At 33.9% G+C, this 21,687-nt stretch overlaps 3 protein-coding genes across 4 annotated transcripts in view; 1 reads left to right on the top strand and 2 right to left on the bottom strand.

Annotated features, from left to right (window-relative positions):
- Positions 1-1,048: 1,048 nt before the first annotated feature.
- On the bottom strand, positions 1,049-3,938 carry LOC120267553 (probable zinc transporter protein DDB_G0291141). The gene has a single exon (XM_039275231.1). The coding sequence runs from the start codon at positions 3,859-3,861 to the stop codon at positions 1,387-1,389; it is 2,475 nt and encodes an 824-aa protein (XP_039131165.1). The 5' UTR covers positions 3,862-3,938; the 3' UTR covers positions 1,049-1,386.
- Positions 3,939-10,823: 6,885 nt separating this feature from the next.
- LOC120266427 (protein NRT1/ PTR FAMILY 5.9) lies at positions 10,824-13,335 on the top strand. 2 transcript variants are annotated; one of them, XM_039274053.1, is made up of 6 exons: positions 10,824-11,034; positions 11,120-11,337; positions 11,899-12,201; positions 12,281-12,377; positions 12,453-12,529; positions 12,604-13,335. In XM_039274053.1, the coding sequence occupies exons 1-6, from the start codon at positions 10,980-10,982 to the stop codon at positions 13,297-13,299; spliced, it is 1,446 nt and encodes a 481-aa protein (XP_039129987.1). In that variant the 5' UTR covers positions 10,824-10,979; the 3' UTR covers positions 13,300-13,335. The 2 variants fall into 2 exon arrangements, with proteins under 2 accessions (XP_039129987.1, XP_039129986.1); XM_039274052.1 differs by having other exon boundaries at positions 11,899-12,377; positions 12,453-13,335.
- Positions 13,336-16,635: 3,300 nt separating this feature from the next.
- Positions 16,636-21,687, bottom strand: part of LOC120267510 (alpha-N-acetylglucosaminidase-like) — a 16,201-nt gene continuing 11,149 nt past the window's right edge. The window contains exons 11-19 of the mRNA XM_039275186.1: positions 20,703-20,750; positions 20,085-20,194; positions 19,855-19,957; positions 19,332-19,430; positions 18,270-18,380; positions 17,876-18,111; positions 17,416-17,653; positions 17,250-17,328; positions 16,636-17,169 (exon numbers count right to left, since the gene is read on the bottom strand). Of these exons, the coding sequence (XP_039131120.1) occupies positions 16,904-17,169; positions 17,250-17,328; positions 17,416-17,653; positions 17,876-18,111; positions 18,270-18,380; positions 19,332-19,430; positions 19,855-19,957; positions 20,085-20,194; positions 20,703-20,750 (1,290 nt within the window). The 3' untranslated portion in view covers positions 16,636-16,903. The remainder of the gene's footprint in view (positions 17,170-17,249; positions 17,329-17,415; positions 17,654-17,875; positions 18,112-18,269; positions 18,381-19,331; positions 19,431-19,854; positions 19,958-20,084; positions 20,195-20,702; positions 20,751-21,687) is intronic.

The raw sequence follows: 21,687 nt of genomic DNA, 5'->3' as shown, positions 1-21,687 counted from the left end.
ACAAACACCCACTCCCCCAAAAGACCCCAATTTGGGGGAGTGGGCACCTCTCCTTATCCCCTCTCACCCCCTTTCACTCTCCCAACCAAACAGCCACTACACCCCCAAACATCCCCTTACCTCTCCCCACTCCCCCAACCAAACATAGCCTTAAAGTTTATAATCAGGGACGTGCACCGGTGTGGAGGGCATCCACAAACTCAACAACACTGTACCCTCACTTTGTGTAAATTTCGATCGTGAATTTCCCCAAAATGAGAACCTTACCCAAAGAACCCAATACCAATAGGCAAAAAAGCCATTGGTACAGTGACATAGTTATGTCATCAAGGATAACAATTCATTTTCCAAACTTAAAACCATTTACAGTAGGAAAAAAAACAACAAATTGTAAGATTTCCTTCTTTCTTCCATCTTGGTATTTAATTCAAAGCCATAAGCAACTTCACATCTTTTTAATCATACTGGCTCGTTTGATTGAGAAGATTTAATTCTAGAGAACTACATATGCATAAACACCGATGAATACAATACCAACTCTCCTATTATAAGGAGAAGAATTGCATTTTTATTAATATGAAACTACTAAAATCTTCCATATACTTCAAATATTATCAAGTTATAGAATTTATTTGTTTGATTTTGAGAACATAACAAAAAAAAAAATCATCCATATAATTGATATACATGGGGGAAAAAATAAGGCAAAAAAAACACATAAAACATGGGTAGGGGGAATAAAACAAGTGTATATACAAAGATGATATAAATTAGGAGAAAATGTTAGAGAAAATAAGCATTAGGATTATAAAAAAAAAATGATGATTAGATAAAGAATAAAAATATGAGATTGAGAGAAAAGATATCATATAGAGAAATTTGTTTAGATTAAAAGCATATATGGCCCTACAAAAGGAATCGTTTTTTCATTGAACTACTTGTTCAGAGATTTATTATGCATACCTGTGCAAAGTCTTCTCATACTCCTAGCCATTTTATAAGCAGAAAATAAACATTTCTTCAGCAGGCCTGACAAATACGAGCACACTTCTCAATATATCCTGTTAAACTTTGTTTACTGCCAAAATTTAGTATGAAACAAGCAAAAGTCCACAAATCTTTCAATTGACAGATTAGATCTCATTTGGCCACAAAAATGCAAACTAACCAGCTTCATCCAAGGACTGCTAAGTGACCAAATAATAACATTTTAAGAATCAATGTCTATCATGGGACATGGCTGCCAAAAAATCATTTTACTGAGATTGAGAGGCATATGCCAGTGTGAACGTCAGAACCAGTACACTCCAATTGTCCCATATCCGATCTAAGCTTGACATTGCCTGTAGTTCTTTACCTGATGTGTGTTCTAAATACTTCCTCCAGTCAGGTATTCACATATTCTACTTGAACGGTAACATCCCTTATCCCAGCTTCATGAAACAGATTCATTGATCTCTTCTTCACACGAGTCTTATCACCCTCTGCTGACAAGTGAAGATGAACTGTTGCCACAGGCTCCGTGTTTGTAAAATTCCAAACATGCAAATTTCGGAATCCACACACACTGTCAACCTTCATCAAATTATGCAAGGCTACTTTGAGGTCCTGTTCATTAGCCCTTGGAACTCTTTGAAGCAAAGTTTCAGCAGAATTTTTTAATAATGGGACAACAGAAGACACAATCATAATTGAAATAAATATAGAGCATGCTGGATCTGCCGCAAACCATCCTTTGTACTTTATTAGGAGGGTGGAGATCACAACTCCAAGACTTCCCATGGTATCAGCTAACACATGCAAGAAAATACCTTCCATGTTGTGGTCAATATGGTGATGCTGCTGCTTCGAGGATGAAGAATGATTATTCTGATGTTCTGAAGAGGAATGTACAGTTTCTTTATGAGAACAGCTCTCCTTCTCAACATGACACCCATTGTTTGTGTGGTCTGGAAAATGACCATGTGAAGAGTGGTCTTGGTTTTGATGCTCATGGCTGGACTTACAAGCATTTCCATTTTTAACATCTGTATGGAGATGATGATGATCATCATTGTGATGGTTATTATGGTTGCAACAATGATTAACATGCACAGTATGCAGATTTCCACTGGAAGAGTCATGAGAATGAACATTGTGCTGATGTTGCTCAATTTTGGCATCTAGATCTTGCATAACAATGCCATAATGGTGATCATGGTGATCATGGCTATGGTGGTGATTGTGGTGATGGTGATCATGGTGATCATGGCTGTGGTGGGGGTGGTGGCTGTGGTGAGAATGAGAGCATGCTCCACTACCACCATGAGCATGATGATGCTCCTCATGGAAGAAAACTAGGCCAACAACATTGACAAGAAGCCCACCAATTGACACTGTCAACAAACTATTGGTTGATATCTCTTGAGGATCAAGAATCCTCTCAAATGATTCCAATACAATGAGAGCACCAACAAGAACCAACAACACAGCATTCACATACCCTGAAAGCACCTCAAACCTCCCCCGGCCATAGCTGTAATGATGGTTCGCAGGTAGTCGAGAAATATAGGAAGCATAAAGGCCAATAGCCAATGCAGCACAATCAAATAGCATGTGACAAGCATCAGAAATCAACCCAAGACTATTGCTCATGAACCCAGCCACAAACTCTACCACCATATATGCTGTGTTAATAAGAAGAAAAAGAGCAATCTTCCTAGACTTCCTCTCAGTCATAATGTGCCGAAGAGGATTCATAATCATTGAATATAAAGACTCAGAAGGATCAGAGCTACCAATTTCAACAAAATTAGGCAAACATGCAACCAGCTCTTGAACAGAAAGCCACATCAAGAACCCACAGAACAAAAATCCAGGCATAGATAACTTTGGGAAGTAGAAAAGCTCAAGAACAAGAGTGCAAACGAAAGTTACCGTGAAAGTTCTGCGCAGATCCTTCCCACTAGTAACAACCTTGTCATCACCATAATGATCACCAATAACCACACCAAAGATCACAGTGTTAATCAGAGGCCATCCAAGGCTCCCAAACGAAACAGCAGCCATCTCCTCACCGCCTTCGCGGAGAAAGCTAATGAGAGCGGGAACAAAGAGGAAGACATTGGTGAGCGCAAGAGAAGCAAGGCGAGATCTTTTCCGACCTAATTGACGAAGAGAAGCCCAATTGGAAGAGGCGCGCTCGTGGAACCCCAAAAAACCGGAGAGGAAAGGCAGCAGCAAAGGGGCGACGCGGCTGCAACCATCGGGAGGCGGCGGAGAGGAGGATAAGGGGGCGCAACCGGTGCGATCCCAGCTACGGGATAGGAAAAAGAGAGCGGAGATGAGGGAGGCGTAACCAATTAGTTTGCGGGCGTCACGGCGGCGGTGGGAGTGGGAGTAGGAGAGGGATTGAGCGACGAGGGAGCCAGAGAAGTCAGCGAGGATGGTAGCGGAAGTACCGCAGTAGCGGAGAGCTTGGAAGCGGAATAGGAAGACAAGAGTGAGGAGAGAGGATCTGGCGGCGAGAGAGCGGAGATGGGGGCGGAGAGAGGATATGGAGAGGGGGAGGGAGAAAGGGAGGGAGAGGACAAGAGAAAGGAGGGAGACGAGGAAGGAGAAGGGGAAAAGGGAGAAGGAGGAAGGGGAGGAGCGAAGGAAGGGGAGAAGGGAGTAGAGGGATCGGAGGGAGAAGAGGAGAAGGAGAAGGGAGGAGAAGGAGGAGGTGGAAACGGAGATGCGGCGTTTGGAAGGGGTGGAGATGGAGAGGGGGGAGAAGGGAGGGAAAGGAGAAGGGTTGGAAGGATGGAAACGAGAAGGGATGGGAATAGGGATGGGAGGAGGAGGGTTGACGGAGTGGCGGAGAGGCCGGTGGTTGCTCATCGTGGACTTGGAGTTGCTAGTGAGTTCATTGATGAGGATCTTATGTGATGGAACTGAGTTACTTGACCCGGTTCGGTTTAGAGGGTTTTTTTTTTTCGAATAAATATTAATATATGGTTTTTTTACATCGGTTAAACCAGCATAAATAGACTGTAAACATGATAACCTTTTCAATCGGATCAATTGGGCACATTTGAAATAATATAGGATTTAAAAAAAACAGAAAAAAAAATATTAGGATTAAAAAAGTATTAGAATTAAAAAGTTATGTTTTGAAATATATAGGAACCATACGGAAAATTATATATTTTTTTTAATTAAATAGAAAATTTGATATGTTAGTATTGACTCTGATGAGATTTGTTCGCAGACTTTTACAAAGATTGCGGTGATTGGTAATACGCAGTTTTTATTTGCTAAATTTGGACTTGAGCGGAGAAATTTAATCCATAATAATAACTACTCCCTGAATGCAAGTAAAGCCTGCACTATTGAGGTGAATATTTTGCCCTTTTTTTTTTTTAAATCAATTTGGATAGCTATCACAAGTGGAGTTAAATCTCAACTAGCCGCGAGTGTTTTATTTTTTATATTTATTTGATTTTAATTTCTAATGATTTGGTGACGCTAAGTTCACCCTGCGGAGGGAGGGGGAGTAAGGAAGAGAGAAGAAATTTTATGTTTAGTACAATGGAGGAGTGTGGAGGGGTAATTTTTTTTAGAAAAGGAGGAGAGGGAGGACAGATGTAATGTACATTTTACTGATTTACGTTTTTATATAAAATTAATCATAATAATTCTTTTTATACATATCTAAGATTATTTTGTACAAACTTCATTAATATTAATATTGGTAAGAATATTATTTATATAATAATAATATTATTATTATTAAACTAATACTATAATTACTTTTTTTAATAAATTTTATAATATATTATATTATGTTTGATGACGTGGATTGACATTATGTGACAAACCAAGAGGTGACGTTGCAAAAAAAGATGATGAGGCAATGATGACTTGGTAAAAAAGGAGGAGTGACTAGGATGATAATGTGGCTAAAGCTTGGTGATATGACATATGAAGATATAAGGCTTAAAAGATTGTGTTTTGAGACTATGTTTAGTGAAATTCCTCTCAATGGTTCATGTGATGATTAACTAATTTTGGAAAGCGTATCTCTTCAAGATGGGTACGTTTTATCTTAGGTATGATTGTATCTATCTTTGGTAAGATTCGGGATGATAAATCATGTCTTTGGTAAAACTCTTTTTAGAAAAGATCTATTTTAAAAGAGAGAAATATTTTATTGTTGGCAAGAATAAAAGATCATTACGAAGATTGCATGGAACTTAGTTTGGTAAGCTATTTGAAGACACAAACTAAGATAGGCAATGATAAGCCAATGTGATCATCAAGACCATATATGCAACACAATTTCAAGGGAGATCTAAGAGCTAATTATGGGCGGAGCTATTCAAGGAGACAAATCGCATATTGAAGATTACTTGAAGATTACTTGAGATATGATTGAAGATTTGAAGATCCAAGCATGGATGATTGAAGATCATGCTTGAAGATATTGAAAACTAAACTTGAATGAGATGAGATCGAGTTTAGTAACAATATTTCCATGATTCAAACGAAGATTATATAGGAAGACCAAACTTGGACTAAGTTTAGAAAGAAGATCGAGAGATCTTCGATGACCATCTTTGGTGAGATGGTTGCGTGTGCCTTGGTAGGTGCGTTCCTCAAGAAAAGAGACCCGTTGAAGTAACGTGAGGAAGGAAACCGTTACAGGCAGAAAGAGCTCAGGACGAGTCAACTCCTACGAAGCGGACTGAAGGAACCAGGAGGGTTGAAGGTGTCGCAAGTTCGGGTGCAACTGCTAGAACTCAGTCATGTTTAGTAAGGTGGGCAGTGTTGCAATTGGGTATTGCAACATCTAACTTTGGAAAGTGTCCAAGTTAAGAAGCCGTGGAGAATTCTAAAAGAGGAAGGATCTAACGAACGTAGGTGTATTTATATAAGATATCCTTTTTGAAGATTTAGGATGAGCCACAAGTGAGAGACCCTTAAGTGAGGGTTAAGGAGAGTAGGCATCGGGCAATCTTAAAAGGGTATTCTTTGTCTTGAGTGAGTAAGGAGTGTTGCACTCTTTATTCTATAACCTCTCTTAGTGGATTGTTTTTCCGGGCTTGGCCCTCTAGATGTAGGCAAGGTTGTGCCGAACTGGGTAATTAACTTATGTGTCTTCTTTCTCTTGCTTGATTGTGTGTGTGCGCGCTTTATTTTCTTGTGAGATTGAGTGACTTCCCTAAACACACTAACCCACCGGAACTATCATATTATTATTAATATACATTAAAAAAATAAGAGAAAAATAATAATATCTATATATAAAAGAACAAATTTATTTTTTTTATTATATTTAAGTTTTTGTTTATATTGCGTATGATATTAATAATTGAAAAAATTAATTACACTTATTTATTTATATTATAAGACCTTTGAAATCCAAAATATATAGCAATTTCCATTGCAGGAGTTGTTTAATTATATTATTTTTCATATACAATATTGGCAAAAACCTCTATATAAGCTCTAAAAGTGTTTCAAGAAACAAATTTAAATTTTTTTCAAAGAATACATTTAAGTTTTTGTGTATATTATTTATGATATTAATAATTGAAAAAAAAAATCAAATTGCACCTATTTATTTGTGCAATAAATATTAAATACCCATAAGACCTTTAAAGTTTAAAATTCAAGGTATACAACAATTTTCATCGCAAGAGTTGTTTAATTATATTGTTTTTTATATACAATATTGCTACAAAAACATCTATATAATTTGCTCAAGATTGCTCCAAGTAACAAATTTTAATTTTTTTTTTATTATATTTAAGTTTTTGGTTATACTCCAATTATTTACGATATTAATATTTGAAAAAACTTAATTTCACTTATTTATTTATGCAATAAATGTTCATAAGATTTTTGAAATTCAAGATATATAATAGTTTTCATTGCAAGAGTTGTTTAATTATATCGTTTTTTATATACAATATTGTCGCAAAACCTCATTCAAAATTTTAAAAGCTCCAATACAAAACCAGGGAATTTGCCTTGTAAAATATAAAATTAGATTTTAAAAGGACATTATACTCTTATTGGGTCTCATTGGGCCGCAATCCTATATTTTAGTTTTGAGCTTAGCCCGAATTAATTTCTTATATAAAAATGTAAATTAAGGGAGCATTATTAATGTTGGGCTTTTATTGGATCTTGTTTAATAGTCCATTTAATTCGGATATAAGAACGATACTAACAATGCAGTAGAATACAAACGATTGAATTACAATACAAGTGTTTGAACTTTTTCTCATTTTCAACCTTGCTTATTTAATGTTGAATTTTTATTGAATTTTGTTTAATGGTCCATTTGATTTGTGGATGAGAATAGTACAAACAATATAACACAATACAAATGATTAAGTTATAACGAGAGTGCTTGTATTGTTTTTCTTCTCATGTCCAACATCAACTATAATCTTACTCTTGTAAATGATTTTAAAGTCCTGAATATTTTTGAAAAAAAAATCATAGGTATTATTTATTAGAAAAGTTTAATAACATTCATCATAAACATACTAATTAATACATTCTAAAATGTGATCCAAGCTTTTAATTTATGAATATCTTTCTTCCACCAGCTTAGCAAAACTTCTTCATGTCCTTAATTATTATAACTAAAATTCACCATGAAAATTAGTATCAGTATACTTTTTTCTTCCTATCCTGAAGTCATGAAGTTACAAAAATTTCTAGTGGCATGCTGTTATAATATGACATAATTTTTTTTTTTTTGTCAGTGTCTTTTTTTTATTATGTTTTTGGATGCTTATTTGGATCAAAGTTAGTTTTTTTTTTAGAAAAAATAGATAAATCATAATTAATTAAAAAAGAAATCGGATACAACACATCCTCAAATTAGTCTAAAGAACTAAAAATATATAAACTCAAAATCCATCGTTAACAAAAGTAAGGAAAAAAATTACCTATAATTATAGAGAAAAAAAATGGGGCCATAATTTTCTGCAATTATGTATCATAAAATATAAAATGAGCATGTCAATTTTTAACAATTGTTTTAGAGCTGCCATTTTATTATTTGCTTGAACTAGTTGCTGGGATATGATATATAAATTACAAAAAAGTGTGCGAGTCTGTAGGAGCTTGCGCTCCATTTGTATCATGGCTCTCATTTTGTTTAATTGAAGTGGTTTATCCACCTTTTAAAAAAAAAAAAAATTGTGCGAGAATGAGGTCATTTAGGATAGAGGCAAATAGCTGCAATGCACTTGGGAATTAAACGGACAAGTCTCGACGATCAACTATGGAACCTGCCTTCGTTGATAAATTGAATGTCTGTCAACAACTTTTTGTCGTTTAAGATTAGATCCTTTATGTAAGATCTGTCAACAACTTTTTGTCATTTAAGATTAGATCCTTTATGTAAGATGTTTGTGTTCTTACTAAAATGTGACTTTGAAACTTAGTTTATATATAGTAAAAGCACGAGTCTTGATGCGTTAATTCCATACCTATGCACACTACTAACATAACTTGTTCATATTTAAAAAAAAAATTAAAATGTTCACTCAAAGAATAGGAGATAAAAAAAAAAGAGTCTGTCGTGACCGTCAAGCGTAGTCTGGAGTTCCTCGGACACTCTTTAGGTTCAGGTGAAGAAAGACCAGTTGAGTAGGATGCGAGGCCCCTGTTGCGCCCTATGTCCTTTGGGTTTAGGGCCTCATCTTTGTGTTCCTTGTGGGTTTTTGTTTTTATTTTATTTTATTTTATTTTATTTTTTGTTTTTTTTGGCATTGTATCTTGTCAGTTTTCACTTCCGGAGAATTGTTTTGTTGTTTCTTTTGATTGCAATGAATGTAGTTTATCTATTTTTAAGAAAATAAAATAAAATAAAAGAGAAGCAACATACTCCCGACAGACACTTGTGTATTATGTCACTCTGATGTGGAGTCGGTTGATCACCTTTTTCTTCATTGTCGGTTCTCTAGGGAGGTGTGGACACACATCAGTCGGTCTCTGCAGTTACCGACTCTCCCCTCCTCTATGTCTCTTTTGTGGGGTGACTGGAGGTCTGCTTTACGTCCAGCGATCCGGGTGATTGGGGATGGGGCAGTGAAAGCCTTTGTGTGGGCTATTTGGCTGACGAGAAATGATTGTATTTTTTCTCATAAATGTGCGCTTCTACACTCTGTTATGGTGAAGACTGATCATATGATTTTATCCTGGTTCTCTGCAGCTCATGAGGGCCTGAGAGTGAAGTTGGATGATTCTATTTCCTCGATCAGGCGCAGCTTAGAGTTCCCTGGGTCTCGTTATGAGGGGGCGGAGGAGGAGTCCGCGATCGAGATGGCTCAAGTGGTTAGTCAGAAGTAGTTGTTTTGTTTGCCTGGGTCAGGAGGAGACTCGTTGTTCCTCCTTTTGCTTTTATTTTGCTTTTATTTGTTTCCACATCTAGTGGAAAGGTTGTTGTATCTTTTCGTTGTTTATTTTAATGCATGTGGTTTATCCATTTTTTCAAAAAAAAAAAAAAAATTTCTTTATATTTTTCTAGTGTTCTCTTGCCATCATTCTCTAGATGATTATTTTGTTTTAAAAAAATTATATACACACAAATCTGTTAATGTAAAAAAGGTAAGTGAGAGAATACGAGAGAAGAGAGACAGCGTGAATGGGTTTAAGGGGTGAGCCGGGAGTTATTATAAATTTATAATACGTTTTTCCAATACTTTTTTCCCAGGGATGGAGGAGAAAGTGCTGTGGCAGGGAACTGATAGACTGAATTTATTCACGTTACATGTATCTCATATATACATTTTTGATTGAACATAATTGTTAGACACCTTTGCTGTTAATTTAAAAATAATTGATATTTCATTCTTTTTATAGGTTGACAATTTTACACGTGTTTTATTGATATTTATAAAAAAATTTGCTATTTTACATTTTTTTTAGAAAGACGACAAGCACCAGAATCTAGAGATGTGCACGTGTGGGGAGCAATGCTCAACGCCGACCTACGTGTCTTCACCTTACGTAAGATATGAGGTTTGATCCCAGGTCCTCCCCGAAACCTTACGTAAAGAACCCGATATTAATTGACCCAAAGGCCGTTGGTATTTTACTCTTCTTTTTTATCATAGTTTGATGTTTTGAATTTATTTAATTTTTTTTGAATATATTTTACTTTATACAATTTTTCCACATTTATTAGTGGGACTTATGTTTTAACTTTAAAAAATCGGAGCATTTTTAAATATTAATTTTTTTTGGAAAAAACCTAAACTGGTTTCAGGGATTTTTGTATAAGTTTGGAAACAAGATTAAATTAAAAGAGTTTAGGGAAGATAATTTTTTTAAATATGTGTTTGTTTTACAAAATCACAAAATTTAAGTCATCTCATAGATTTTACTTCGGTGCGCATGAGGTTAAGAATTTAACTTGTTCCCTGCATGGTTGAGGAAAAATATAGTGGCTATTAAAGCTACCGAGCGGGATCGATTTTATAAAAATAGTAAAAAGAAAAAAAGTTTTTGCAGTTTCTTGCTTTGAGATGTTTATTTTTTTTTTATGGAAGAGAAAGATAATTTTTTATACAATTAATCTCATGTCAATTACTGCAGAGATGCAGTACATAATACCGTAGACTATGTGCATGGTATTCTCAAACTAAATGCACCTCGGACCTCTAACTGTCCACCATTCAAGAGATGTACAACATACTCTGAAAAAAATAAAAGCAAGATTTCTTCTTTTTTAGTTTTTGGCTTTGATTGCATACCTTTAAGCCAGTGACAAATGCATAGACATCCATTACTTATTTGATTGCGTGTGAAGGCCTATCACAACGCACTGAGCCAAAAGCAACACATGGAAACTGAAAGTGGAGCTTTTAGCCATGAAACGGTTCCCTTTGCTCCTTTTGAGTGATTTTGTTCTCCACTTAATGTTTGCATTCTTTGCAAAGGGCTTTGACAAGGAGAAAGATTGAAGGTTTCTTTAGCTTCTTCTGTCACTCATGCCAATGGAGAAGAGTTCTGCAGGGCTTAGCAAGTCTTGTATACTCATTATAGGTAATTAATGTGGTGTTCATCATGTCTTTGGTTTGTGGTTTGATTATATGTTTGATTTGGATTGATGATGATGATGATGATGCAGTGATTGCAAGTGTGGAGAGGTTTGCATACAAGGGTGTGGCTTCTAATCTAGTGACTTATTTGACTGATGTTGTGAATTTTAGCAACTCCTCTGCTGCTAAGAGTTTGAGTAGTTGGGTTGGATTTACTTCTATGCTTCCTCTTATCAGTGCTATTCTTGCTGATTCTTATTGGGACCGTTACTATACCATTGTGGCTTCTTCTTTTATCTATGTTGTGGTATGGCTTTAACTTGGTCATTTGTTTCTTCTTTGATAAATTTGATGACAAATGATTTTCAAGTTTTATGACGAGTTTTCTTTTGAATAAGAGCTATTAGGAAGATATGGTTATCTTAAAATTGGTATGTTGTTTTAATGATTCAGTTCAAGTCAATGAATAGGAGTTTGATCATTGTCTTCGTAATAAAAGTAGTAAATATTGGTCGTTTTCTTTTATGAAACACATCAGATGCTAACCAAAATACTTAACTTACTTTGTGGTGTGGTCCACTTGGATATTGAAAACATACTTTTGAATGCAAATTAGATGAATAATAGCTACTAACTTCAATCTAGTATAAACTCTGACTAAAAGTTCAGTCATCATGCTTTATTCAGAAAAAGACTGTTCCCATCTATGAATACTAGGAAACACATCTATAATATCTGTCATTCTGGCATTTTACAGATTTAAATGATCATTGTTTCTCAAAACTTTTTTAATGAACTCGAAGGGAGTTAAAAACCAGCAAAAGGAAACACATATTTGGTAATTTTTTCTTACCGATTTGTTTAACAGGGCCTTGTTGGATTAACTTTGTGGGCACTATTATTCACATGGATGCCAGCCTCTTCTCTGTTTCTTCCCCTCTATTTAATTTCTATTGGACAAGGGGGATACAACCCGTCGCTACAAGCATTCGGCGCAGATCAATTGCAAATGGATGAGAATTTGTCTTGTGGCAAAGATGAGAAGACTAAGTTTTTTCAGTGGTGGTACTTTGGTATATGCAGTGGCAGTTTGTTGGGGAATTCTCTAATGTCATACATCCAAGACAATATCAGTTGGAGTTTGGGATTCACAATCCCGACCATTGCGATGGTCATGTCTATTATTTTCTTCTTATGTGGTACTCGTTTCTATGTCCGCAAGCAAATACTAACCGATAACATGAATACAGAAGGTGGCATCATTCAAGCCATCAAAGTGGCTGCATCGAAGTTGTTTTCACAGAAAAACTGCTCATTGCAGAAAGATACAGAAAAAATGGAACTTGAGTAAGTTATCTGCTTTTGAATTACAGTATTGACAGATAAAATTAATCAACTAGTTGTTAATATTCTATAATGCAGGTTGGAAGAAAAACCATTTCGAGATGATTATGAAGTTCCAGACATCAGAGAACAAATCTCAGCCAATCCGCAACCAGGTGTTGCTAGTGTAATCCTTCGGCTTTTGCCTATTTGGACAATGTTGCTAATGTTTGCGGTCATCTTCCAACAGCCAGCTACCTTCTTCACAAAACAAGGTATGACAATGAAGCGAAACATCGGCAAGTCTTTTGAGATTCCTCCTGCAATGCTTCAAAGTACGATAACTATTTCCATAATTTTATTGATGCCACTATATGACAAGCTCATAATTCCTATACTACGAGTACTAACTCGAGATGACAAGGGTATCACGGTACTCCAAAGGATTGGAATAGGGATGTTACTTTCGATTGTTGCAATGGTTGTGGCTGCACTTGTTGAATCAAAAAGGCTAGAAATTGAGAGGAAAGGCATAGAATTAGCTACTGAATCACAATTATCAGAAATGCATTTGAGTGTTTTCTGGCTGCTACCGCAGTACATTTTACTTGGAATTTCTGATGTTTTCACTGTTGTTGGAATGCAAGAGTTCTTTTACACTGAGGTGCCGGCTTCGATGAGGACTATTGGCATTGCTCTCTACTTGAGTGTTTTCGGAGTCGGTAGCTTCCTTGGTGCAATACTGATCACAATTGTTGAGTTTGTAATTAAATTGAAAGGCCATAAATGCAGTTGGTTCTCCGACAATATGAAGGAAGCTCGACTAGATAATTACTATTGGTTTTTGGCTGTACTTAGTTCGATTAGTTTTCTTATGTTTGTTTTGTTGTGTAAGTATTACAATGGTGCAAGTGCTTCTGCAAGTGTAGGTAACAACAGTAAGTGATCAACAGAGTTTAATAAAATTGTTCATATTTGTGTAGCTTTTATCTGAGATATTATGTAGTTGCATAGCTATCCCAACTATTTGACAATATTTGACAATCAAGGACATAAATCAAATTAAGATCAACAACTGATTGAATATTCAATCAATGTGAAATCAGTTACCATCTTGGAGTGACATAACAAGATCACAAACATATATATCCTTACAACTTGGTTTATACAATTGAAAGTACATAATATATATATATATATATATATATATATATAGATTTATATGAGCAATGAGTGGAGGGTTGTGATTGGCTCCAAGTTGTAAGGCAAAAGATTGTGGGAATAGTAGAAGAAGCTCTGAACTATAACATCAATTATAAAAGCAAAAGGCAATGTAGTTGGGTGATGATGGCTTTAGTAGCAGATGGAGAAGATTAGCACTTACTCTAAATGCTCTTTCTTATCTTAAACGTTGTAATCCACTTAATGGTGTATATTAATTTAAATGTGATGTTCTGATGATCCAAAGGAGTTTGAAAATAGAAATTCTCATTCAGTGTTTTGATTAAAAAAGTAATAATAGCTTTTGCATAATTGACTAGCAACTCAAAAAGTGGGTGATCTCTGGCAGCGTAATCTGACAGATTAGAAAGAATTCCTGATTTAAACGGAACAAGAAATGGCCTTTGTCATGAATCTCATTTTCTAAAAGTTGATGCTGCACATATCAACATTTTCAAGAGAAAAAGACAAGTCCCGTCCCATAAAAGATGTCAAGGGCACATAAATACGGTAGTGTATTAATTATGGTGATTTAATGATGACCTAAAAATTTATTAACTCGACTAGACGTCACATTATCACACGGGGTGATTAGAGTTTTATCTTATATATATTTAGGGGATATTTAAAAAACCAAATCGAATTAAAACATGTGCATGCTTTGCCATGCAACTCTTGAGGGGAGGAAAATAACATCCTCTCACACAGTATTTATATAGTATTCTACCGTCAGTACTGTAACAATATTGTCGACCCAATAATTCAACCTTGGGTCTATTTATTCATTATTCTTATAACATTTCACTGAACCAAGTAGTGGTTATTTAGTAAATTAACAATATATATATGGTATTTTCTTTTCCAACGGTTTTGAAGATATTTTGGTTTGTTTTGTTTTGTGTTCTTCTTATGAAATTTTGTCTTTGGTGATGATTTTTTTTAATAACTAAACACAATAAATGAATTCTAATTTTTGTACGATTGATTATTTTAATCTAGTCAATATAATGTCCTTTGTGGGTAGCCTGAGGTAATACATCTGAGGTATATTGATTAGTGGGTACAAGAGGATGAAGGTCATATACGCCAGGACAAATAATTAATCTATCTATTATAAATTTTTATCACATTTTTCATAAAAACTTTGAGCTCATGTTTTGGATCAAAGAATTAAAAAAGAGGTACCAACAACCACCGGTTTTATTCAAGGACAATTGATGATGTTCCTATTGTTATGGAATTTGTGATTGGTTGTTTTTTCATCCTCAATATAATAAAATAACCCTTTTATTTTTTTATTTAGTTCTATATATCCGTATCTTATAATAACAACTTGAGTTGGAATAAATATTTTCGATTGTAGCTATTGAAATAGCGGTCCTTTCATTTTTATAAAATTTTCTTCATCCTCACTTGAAAGGTCAGAAATATATATATATATATATATATATTGGTTTTTTTTGGACAAAAAATAATTAGTTCTAATTAAAATACATTTGACTCTTTATGCATACTTCATTTGTCTTAAATGATATAGCTAAGTTGGTAGAGTTCTCCACTCGCAAATGGGTTTTTCCGTCCCAAAAAATAATTAGTTCTAATTAAAATACATTTGACTTTTTTATGCATACTTCATTTGTCTTAGATGATATAGCTCAGTTGGTAGAGTTCCCCACTAGCAAATGAGTTTTTTCGTCCCAAAAATAATTAGTTCTAATTAAAATACATTTGACTCTTTTAAGCATACTTCATTTGTCTTTAATGATATAGCTCAGTTGGTAGAGTTTCCCTCTCGCAAATGAGTTTTTCGTCCTAAAAAATAATTAGTTCTAATTAAAATACATTTGACTCTTTTAAGTATACTTCATTTGTCTTTAATGATATAGCTCAGTTGATAGAGTTCCCCTCTACTCAAAATAGGTTTTCGTCCCATAATGTGGTTCAATTAAAATACATTTGACTCTTTTGTGCATACTTCATTTGTTTAAATGATATAGCATAGTTGGTAGAGTTCCCCTCTCGCAAATGGGTTTTTCCCTAAGATATATATATATATATATATATATATATATATATATATATATATATATATATATATAATTAAATACACTGGAAAATATTCGGTTTAAAAATGAGTTGAAATAATTTGAAATTAATTGTTTTTTTTTAAATTTTCTTAGAATTTAATTAAAATGTTTAATTTGCACACATATTCTAACAATATATATATATTTTTTTACACTAGACGACAAACACTCCTTTAAGATTAATAGTCAGGACGTGCTGATGTAGAGTGTATCCGCAAACTTAATAATTTTATGCCCTCAGCTTGCATAGGATTTGATACTTGCTATATTCAAATAAATTTCTCTTTTCATATTTTACCAGATATATCTAATATTTTAAATATTCAAATATGTATATATTTTTTTTTTTGCAATTTTCATTTTAATCACTTATAAAATAAATTTATATCTTGAAATGTTATTACATATATATAATGTTATGATTTTACAAAGATATTCAAACAAAACCATTCAAATAGAAATTTCAATTCTCTAACATGTAATCTATGGAACATCATGTTTACATAATCATAAAATGAAATGGGTGAGAAAACAGATGGCAAGACACAAAAGTTGATTCACAGGGAGAGATACAACGTCCATAGATGAGAAAAAAATTGAGGGAGAGACAGAGACAAAAGTTAGATATACAAACAGTGAAACGAAGGGTAATGTTTGTTTTATATTTTCTTTTGGGCAAGGGTACAAATTAACCTCAACCACTGGGATTGGTTGTCTTACAAACACAAAAAAGTTAAATCAAATGTATGAATACAAATTTACCTCAACCTTTGTGATTGGTTTTGTTACTATTACAATCACGATTAAAACAAATGATGTGAGAGAAGTGACATCCTATTTTTTTTTACTATATAACTATTTTTTACATTGTTTATTCCATGTTGCAACTGTTTTTAACATTGTTCATCTTACTTTACTTTGCACCATTAAGAGCACTGTTTCAAAATCTGTTTTTGGTATTGTTGAATCCACTGTTTAATCAAAAACTTTTCATTGCACTGTTGAACGGGTACATTTGAATTTACTGTTCACAAAATAGTTGATTTGAAATCATTGGATTAAAATCCAACGATCCCATTCTACGGAACGTACCTAGATCGGTCCTCATATATATAGTTCTAAACATTGTTCAAGTTTCTCTACCAATACACATCCTCAATGGTCACAAACATAGTTTATCCAAAGACCTTGCAACAAAATAAAAAAAAAATAAAAAAAAAAAAAGGCTAAAATCTTCAGAATTCAGACAGTAAATACCAATTCAAAGCTCGTATTTTGCAGGTATTTGTTGTACAGCCACCGGGAAACATTAAGAGCATCACTGGACGCTTTTCCCGTGAACACTTTTTTGCTGTTCTGCCATGTGTTTGTGAGATCAATCCATTCCCTTCTCCAATTTTCAAGTTCAAACTCATGCCCTGCTAACAAGCTGTTCAACATATACTTGAAGTAGATGGCTGCCCGGGGCTCATAATAATCTCGCAAAAGACCACTCCAATACTTGTTCCCTGATCAACAAATAGAAATTCGATGAAATCAAATAAATGAACGGCAAGACAAAGAAAGTGATTTCTGTTTATGTGGTTACCATAATCTCGAAGCAAACTAGCTTGAGTCTCAGTGTTATCAAACCACATTGTTATTTGGGTTCTTGCATTCCACTCATACTGCAACACAATTATCCAATATTCAGATCATTATATATATATATATATATCAATTGGGTATAATATTGAACTAGGGAGAACTATTACCTGCTTTTTTTGTTCAGTATTTCTTGCTAAGTGCTTCGCGCTTTCCAACCAGGGGCCGAGGAGAAATCCATCATGGCAGGAGAGAAGCAAGTCAAGGTCTCTGACAAGACCAAGAAAATGCTGGCTGAATCCATTGACCCTTTCAAAATCATTGTTCTGGTATGCTTCTACAGTCTTCAGGAATACTTGGTTGGCATATTTTGCAAGAGCTTGTCGGGTGAGATCAACAAGATCATACCTAAAGGAGACAATGATGTTCAAAAGTTTCCTTTTATAGATTATGATTGCAAACTTTCTTTTCTAGTCATAAAGATTTAAGTTTTTTTTAGTTTTTGGACTAGAGGATCATATGAAGATTAGACCAGATGTCGATAGCCATACATCTATTGAGGATTCCCTGTCTATGCAGTCGCATGTAATTTAATCAAGAGCAGCGAAGAAGAGCTAATCGTGGTTACACCTGAAAGTGTTGCTATCTGATACGTAATCTCCACTTGCCAGGAAAAGTTTTAGCGCATGAACAACATCAGCAGTTGAATACCACAGATGAGGTCGGTCATAAGAATCAGACATTGTCTTCAGTTGTCTTTGTAGTGGTTTTCCAAAGTTCATATTTGCAGGTTGAAAGTTTCCGGTTAATGAGATAAAGGATGGGTCAACATCAGGAAATGCTACAATTACATCTCTATTTTTGTCCTGTTAAGAAGTAAAAATCTCATTAAGCATTTAATGAATTTTGAAACTTAATCTTCTTTTAAACAAGTTTGAACTTTGATAAAACAGTTATTATTCAAAAACTTTCAAGATACTCCAAACTATAACAAACTTTTCAATGAAAGATAAATTTAACTTACAGAGGCACCATCAGTGCAATTATAGATGCTCTCATATAAAATTCTCCATGCATCTTGTAATGCCGGAATTGACCTTCCATATCTTCGTTCAGGGTATAGTTTTATCCAAGACTGGTGAAAAAAAAAAATTAAAAAAAAAATTAAACCTTTACAAGTAGGCTGGAATTTGATCCTCATGCCATCTTTTAATGGAAGAAAAGTAAAATACAAATGAAAACATCAAAACAAAAACTGTTGTATTGGGATATTTGTATATGGAAAATGCTCAAGCTTTGCAAACAAGAAGTTTTCACTTCAAATAGTACATGTAGCAAGATAATCAATTAAAATACAAAGTGTTCTTACAATTTAAGTTCCTCAATCAGGTAGACAACATACAAGAAGCAAGCAAAACAAGACGAGCTGCTTTAGACCTAAGATCCCCATCTATTTTTGAACTTTAGGAATCACTAATAGGCCATTATGCCTAGTTTTATCCCCGTAAGTGTGTTAGGGTATGCCATTTTTTTCTTAAGCAATATATCATGTCAACTTCATTCTCTACAATGTTGTAGGCATAACTTCAGGTTTATTATGTCTCAGTCTATTTATATAATATGTATAATGAACCAAATAAGTTACGTTACAAACCTAATGCTAAGTGTAAGATATAAACCAAAAATATTATCCAGGTCTGATTAAACCTGAAAAAGCTAAAGCTTATAGAATGAATGACCCAAGCTTACACATTCAAGTTTATATTTACCAAACAAACCAATACTAAGCTATGACTCCATGCTACGTACTAATCCAACCCAAAATCTTAATTTTATAGGATGAGAGATTCGGGCTTACATATTCAAATCTATATTTACTAACTTAACTGATGTGGGACAATGAGTTACTCTACTATTAATGAGGTATATTGTTGAGCTAGCCACATGGATAAGGGGATATTTTGCATGATTATCCGATATAACTGAAAGAAGCCATGCTTTTAAAAGCAAAAGCCTCAAGAAAAACAAAGAAACTTTAATGTAAGTTTTAATGAAGATTAATGTTCACAAAAAAAGTGTGAGTTACCTTCACATCCACTTTCTTTTGATGAAATGCCATTTCAGACATAAGATCATAGACCACAGGATTTTGTTCAATGCCTTCCATGCACATTCCAACACCAACCTTAAAAATATACAAAGAAAATGCATCAACTTTCAGCTTTTTTTTTTCATTGCATTGCTTTCAGGAATTGTTACCTTTGGCACATAAAATATTTAAATAAATTGGTAAATGTAGAGGATATTGCTTTTAGAAAATCACAAAAGTTTTAACAATTAGCACAGCTTGAAAAGGGATTTTTATTCATAACAGAAAAAAGAAGAATCTACTTCAGCTGATATAGTGATATGTCTCTTAAATGAATCTTCTTTGCAGTTATATAATGAATCTACTTGAATGTTTCTGCATATCATTGCTATTTTATAAATTATAAAGAACGACAATGTTAATAACTGATAACTTCTCAAAGTTACATAGCTTTTCAATATAAGGAACAGAAGCAGATTAGGTGTGCTAGATTGAATGAGCAAATGTCAGAAGCACTAACCATAGTTGAGTTTTCACTTGTACGAGCTTCAACAGGTCCAGATGCAATTGAATCTAAAATTCCATACATTTCAATATTTGCAGCAAAATTGTGTAGCATGCACCTAAAAAAAATGGCATAAGTAAAATCAAAGTAAAATTCAATTCAGAGGTTAGTCGACAGTAAGAGAACACTAGCCAAATAAGTAAAATTCAGTTGCAAAAGTTAGTCTACAGTAAGAGAACACTTGCCAGATGTAAGGTACATTGAAGAACTGTTCAGAAGTATTCCATAGAGGTTTTACTTCAGCAAATAGATCAAGGACAACCAATCGACCAATAGGAACAGAATGCAAGAGTGCCTGCATGTATATAGATATACTCAATCTCACAGATTTATAAATTCCACAAACCAAGAACAATATGTACAATGATTTAGGGGCTGCAGGTAGCTTTAGAATTCTGCCATTACTCAAGTAATGCCAGATCAGAGAATCAATTTTCTCATGCAATACTAGCATAAGCTAGCTGACATTTAGAAGATTTACAAATCTATTTGCAATAATGTGTATCCAAACTATAAGACGCTACTGATAAAACCTATAAATACAAGAACAATTATATCTCTTAACTCATAGACATTTTCAATTACCAAGGACAATCCACCAAAAAAGAAAAAAATTCAACATTTCCCCATATAGGTATTAGAAAGTGAAAACTAGCATTCGGTTTTCAAGTGAAACAGAAAAATCTGCATGATTGAATTAATAACATGAGAATGCAGGCTGAGGATGGGCATGAAGACAACACAATGGCAAGCGATATTAGAAGGAATGTTAGATATTTCAAATTCAACAAAAAAAATTTTACCTTCATTTGTAAGGGTTTCCAGAATGGATCATACGAAAACAGCCAACCCTATAAACACCCCATGTATTCATTAGGACTTTATGATCATTAAAGAAACACGAAACTAAAACATGAGATATATAGCAATCACAAGAGATGTTTATATTAAAAGTATAATTGAACAAATAACAATGCACCATTAAAATAATTTCCAGTGGGAAGCAAAGAAACCACTTAACAGAAACAGTTGGCAAGAAAATATTTGTCCTGATAAAATTTGAAAAATCAGAAGCCGTACACATAAATTAGATGTTCCCTTCAATCAAATCTGTAAGTTATTCTAAGTCAACCTACCAAGCAGAATAACTTACGACAAACACTTTCAAGAAAACCGGATCAATTGGACTTGGTAGAAAATACTTATGTAGTTAGTTTTGATCACCATCATAAACTTATTATTAATTTGATATTTTGTTAGTTCTTAATTAACTTCATGTCTATCTTGTAATCATGTAAAGTATCAACAAGTAGCTAAGAAATCAGTTCTCCTACAAGACTAATATAGCTTTTAATTAATATTAATCACATCAATGACCATTAATTAGTATTAACCCATTGAAATGAAAAGTATTTATTCAATGATATTAACCAAGCCAAAGTTCATAATAATAACTTGGAAAAACTTGGGACAAACATTCCCTCCTTATAAATGCTATAATTAAAGGAATTATAGAAAGTTTGATTGCTTATAGCTGAAGGCCCAAAGGATGACCTACCAAACAATTGAAGGATATAGTAAGTAGCAAAGACAGGTTAGACAATAACTCATGAAACTACTAGATAAAATTTGCTTCTTTGCAAACCAAACAAATAACCACCCAACAACCAAAGAGTAAGCTAAAACCTATAATGGTCATTTTTTAAATTAAAACTATGTACGATGCATTTCTCAAGTTGTTAAGGTTACTGTGCTAGTTTCTCACAGCACCTAAAGGCAATACGTAAC

Source organism: Dioscorea cayenensis, chromosome 8 (assembly GCF_009730915.1).
Source record: "Dioscorea cayenensis subsp. rotundata cultivar TDr96_F1 chromosome 8, TDr96_F1_v2_PseudoChromosome.rev07_lg8_w22 25.fasta, whole genome shotgun sequence".
In the NCBI taxonomy this organism is placed as follows: Eukaryota; Viridiplantae; Streptophyta; class Magnoliopsida; order Dioscoreales; family Dioscoreaceae; genus Dioscorea; species Dioscorea cayenensis.
Note: the sequence above shows the minus strand (reverse complement) of the source record. Positions and strands in the feature narration are given on the sequence as shown.

Excerpts from the sequence above, each read along its gene's own strand:
- LOC120267553 (XM_039275231.1), bottom strand. The coding sequence starts at position 3,861 with ATGAGCAACCACCGGCCTCTCCGCCACTCCGTCAACCCTCCTCCTCCC.
- LOC120266427 (XM_039274052.1), top strand. The coding sequence starts at position 10,980 with ATGCCAATGGAGAAGAGTTCTGCAGGGCTTAGCAAGTCTTGTATACTC. Across the intron at positions 11,338-11,898 it reads CTTCTTTTATCTATGTTGTG|GGCCTTGTTGGATTAACTTT; the intron begins GTATGGCTTTAA and ends TTTGTTTAACAG. Across the intron at positions 12,378-12,452 it reads ACAGAAAAAATGGAACTTGA|GTTGGAAGAAAAACCATTTC; the intron begins GTAAGTTATCTG and ends TCTATAATGCAG.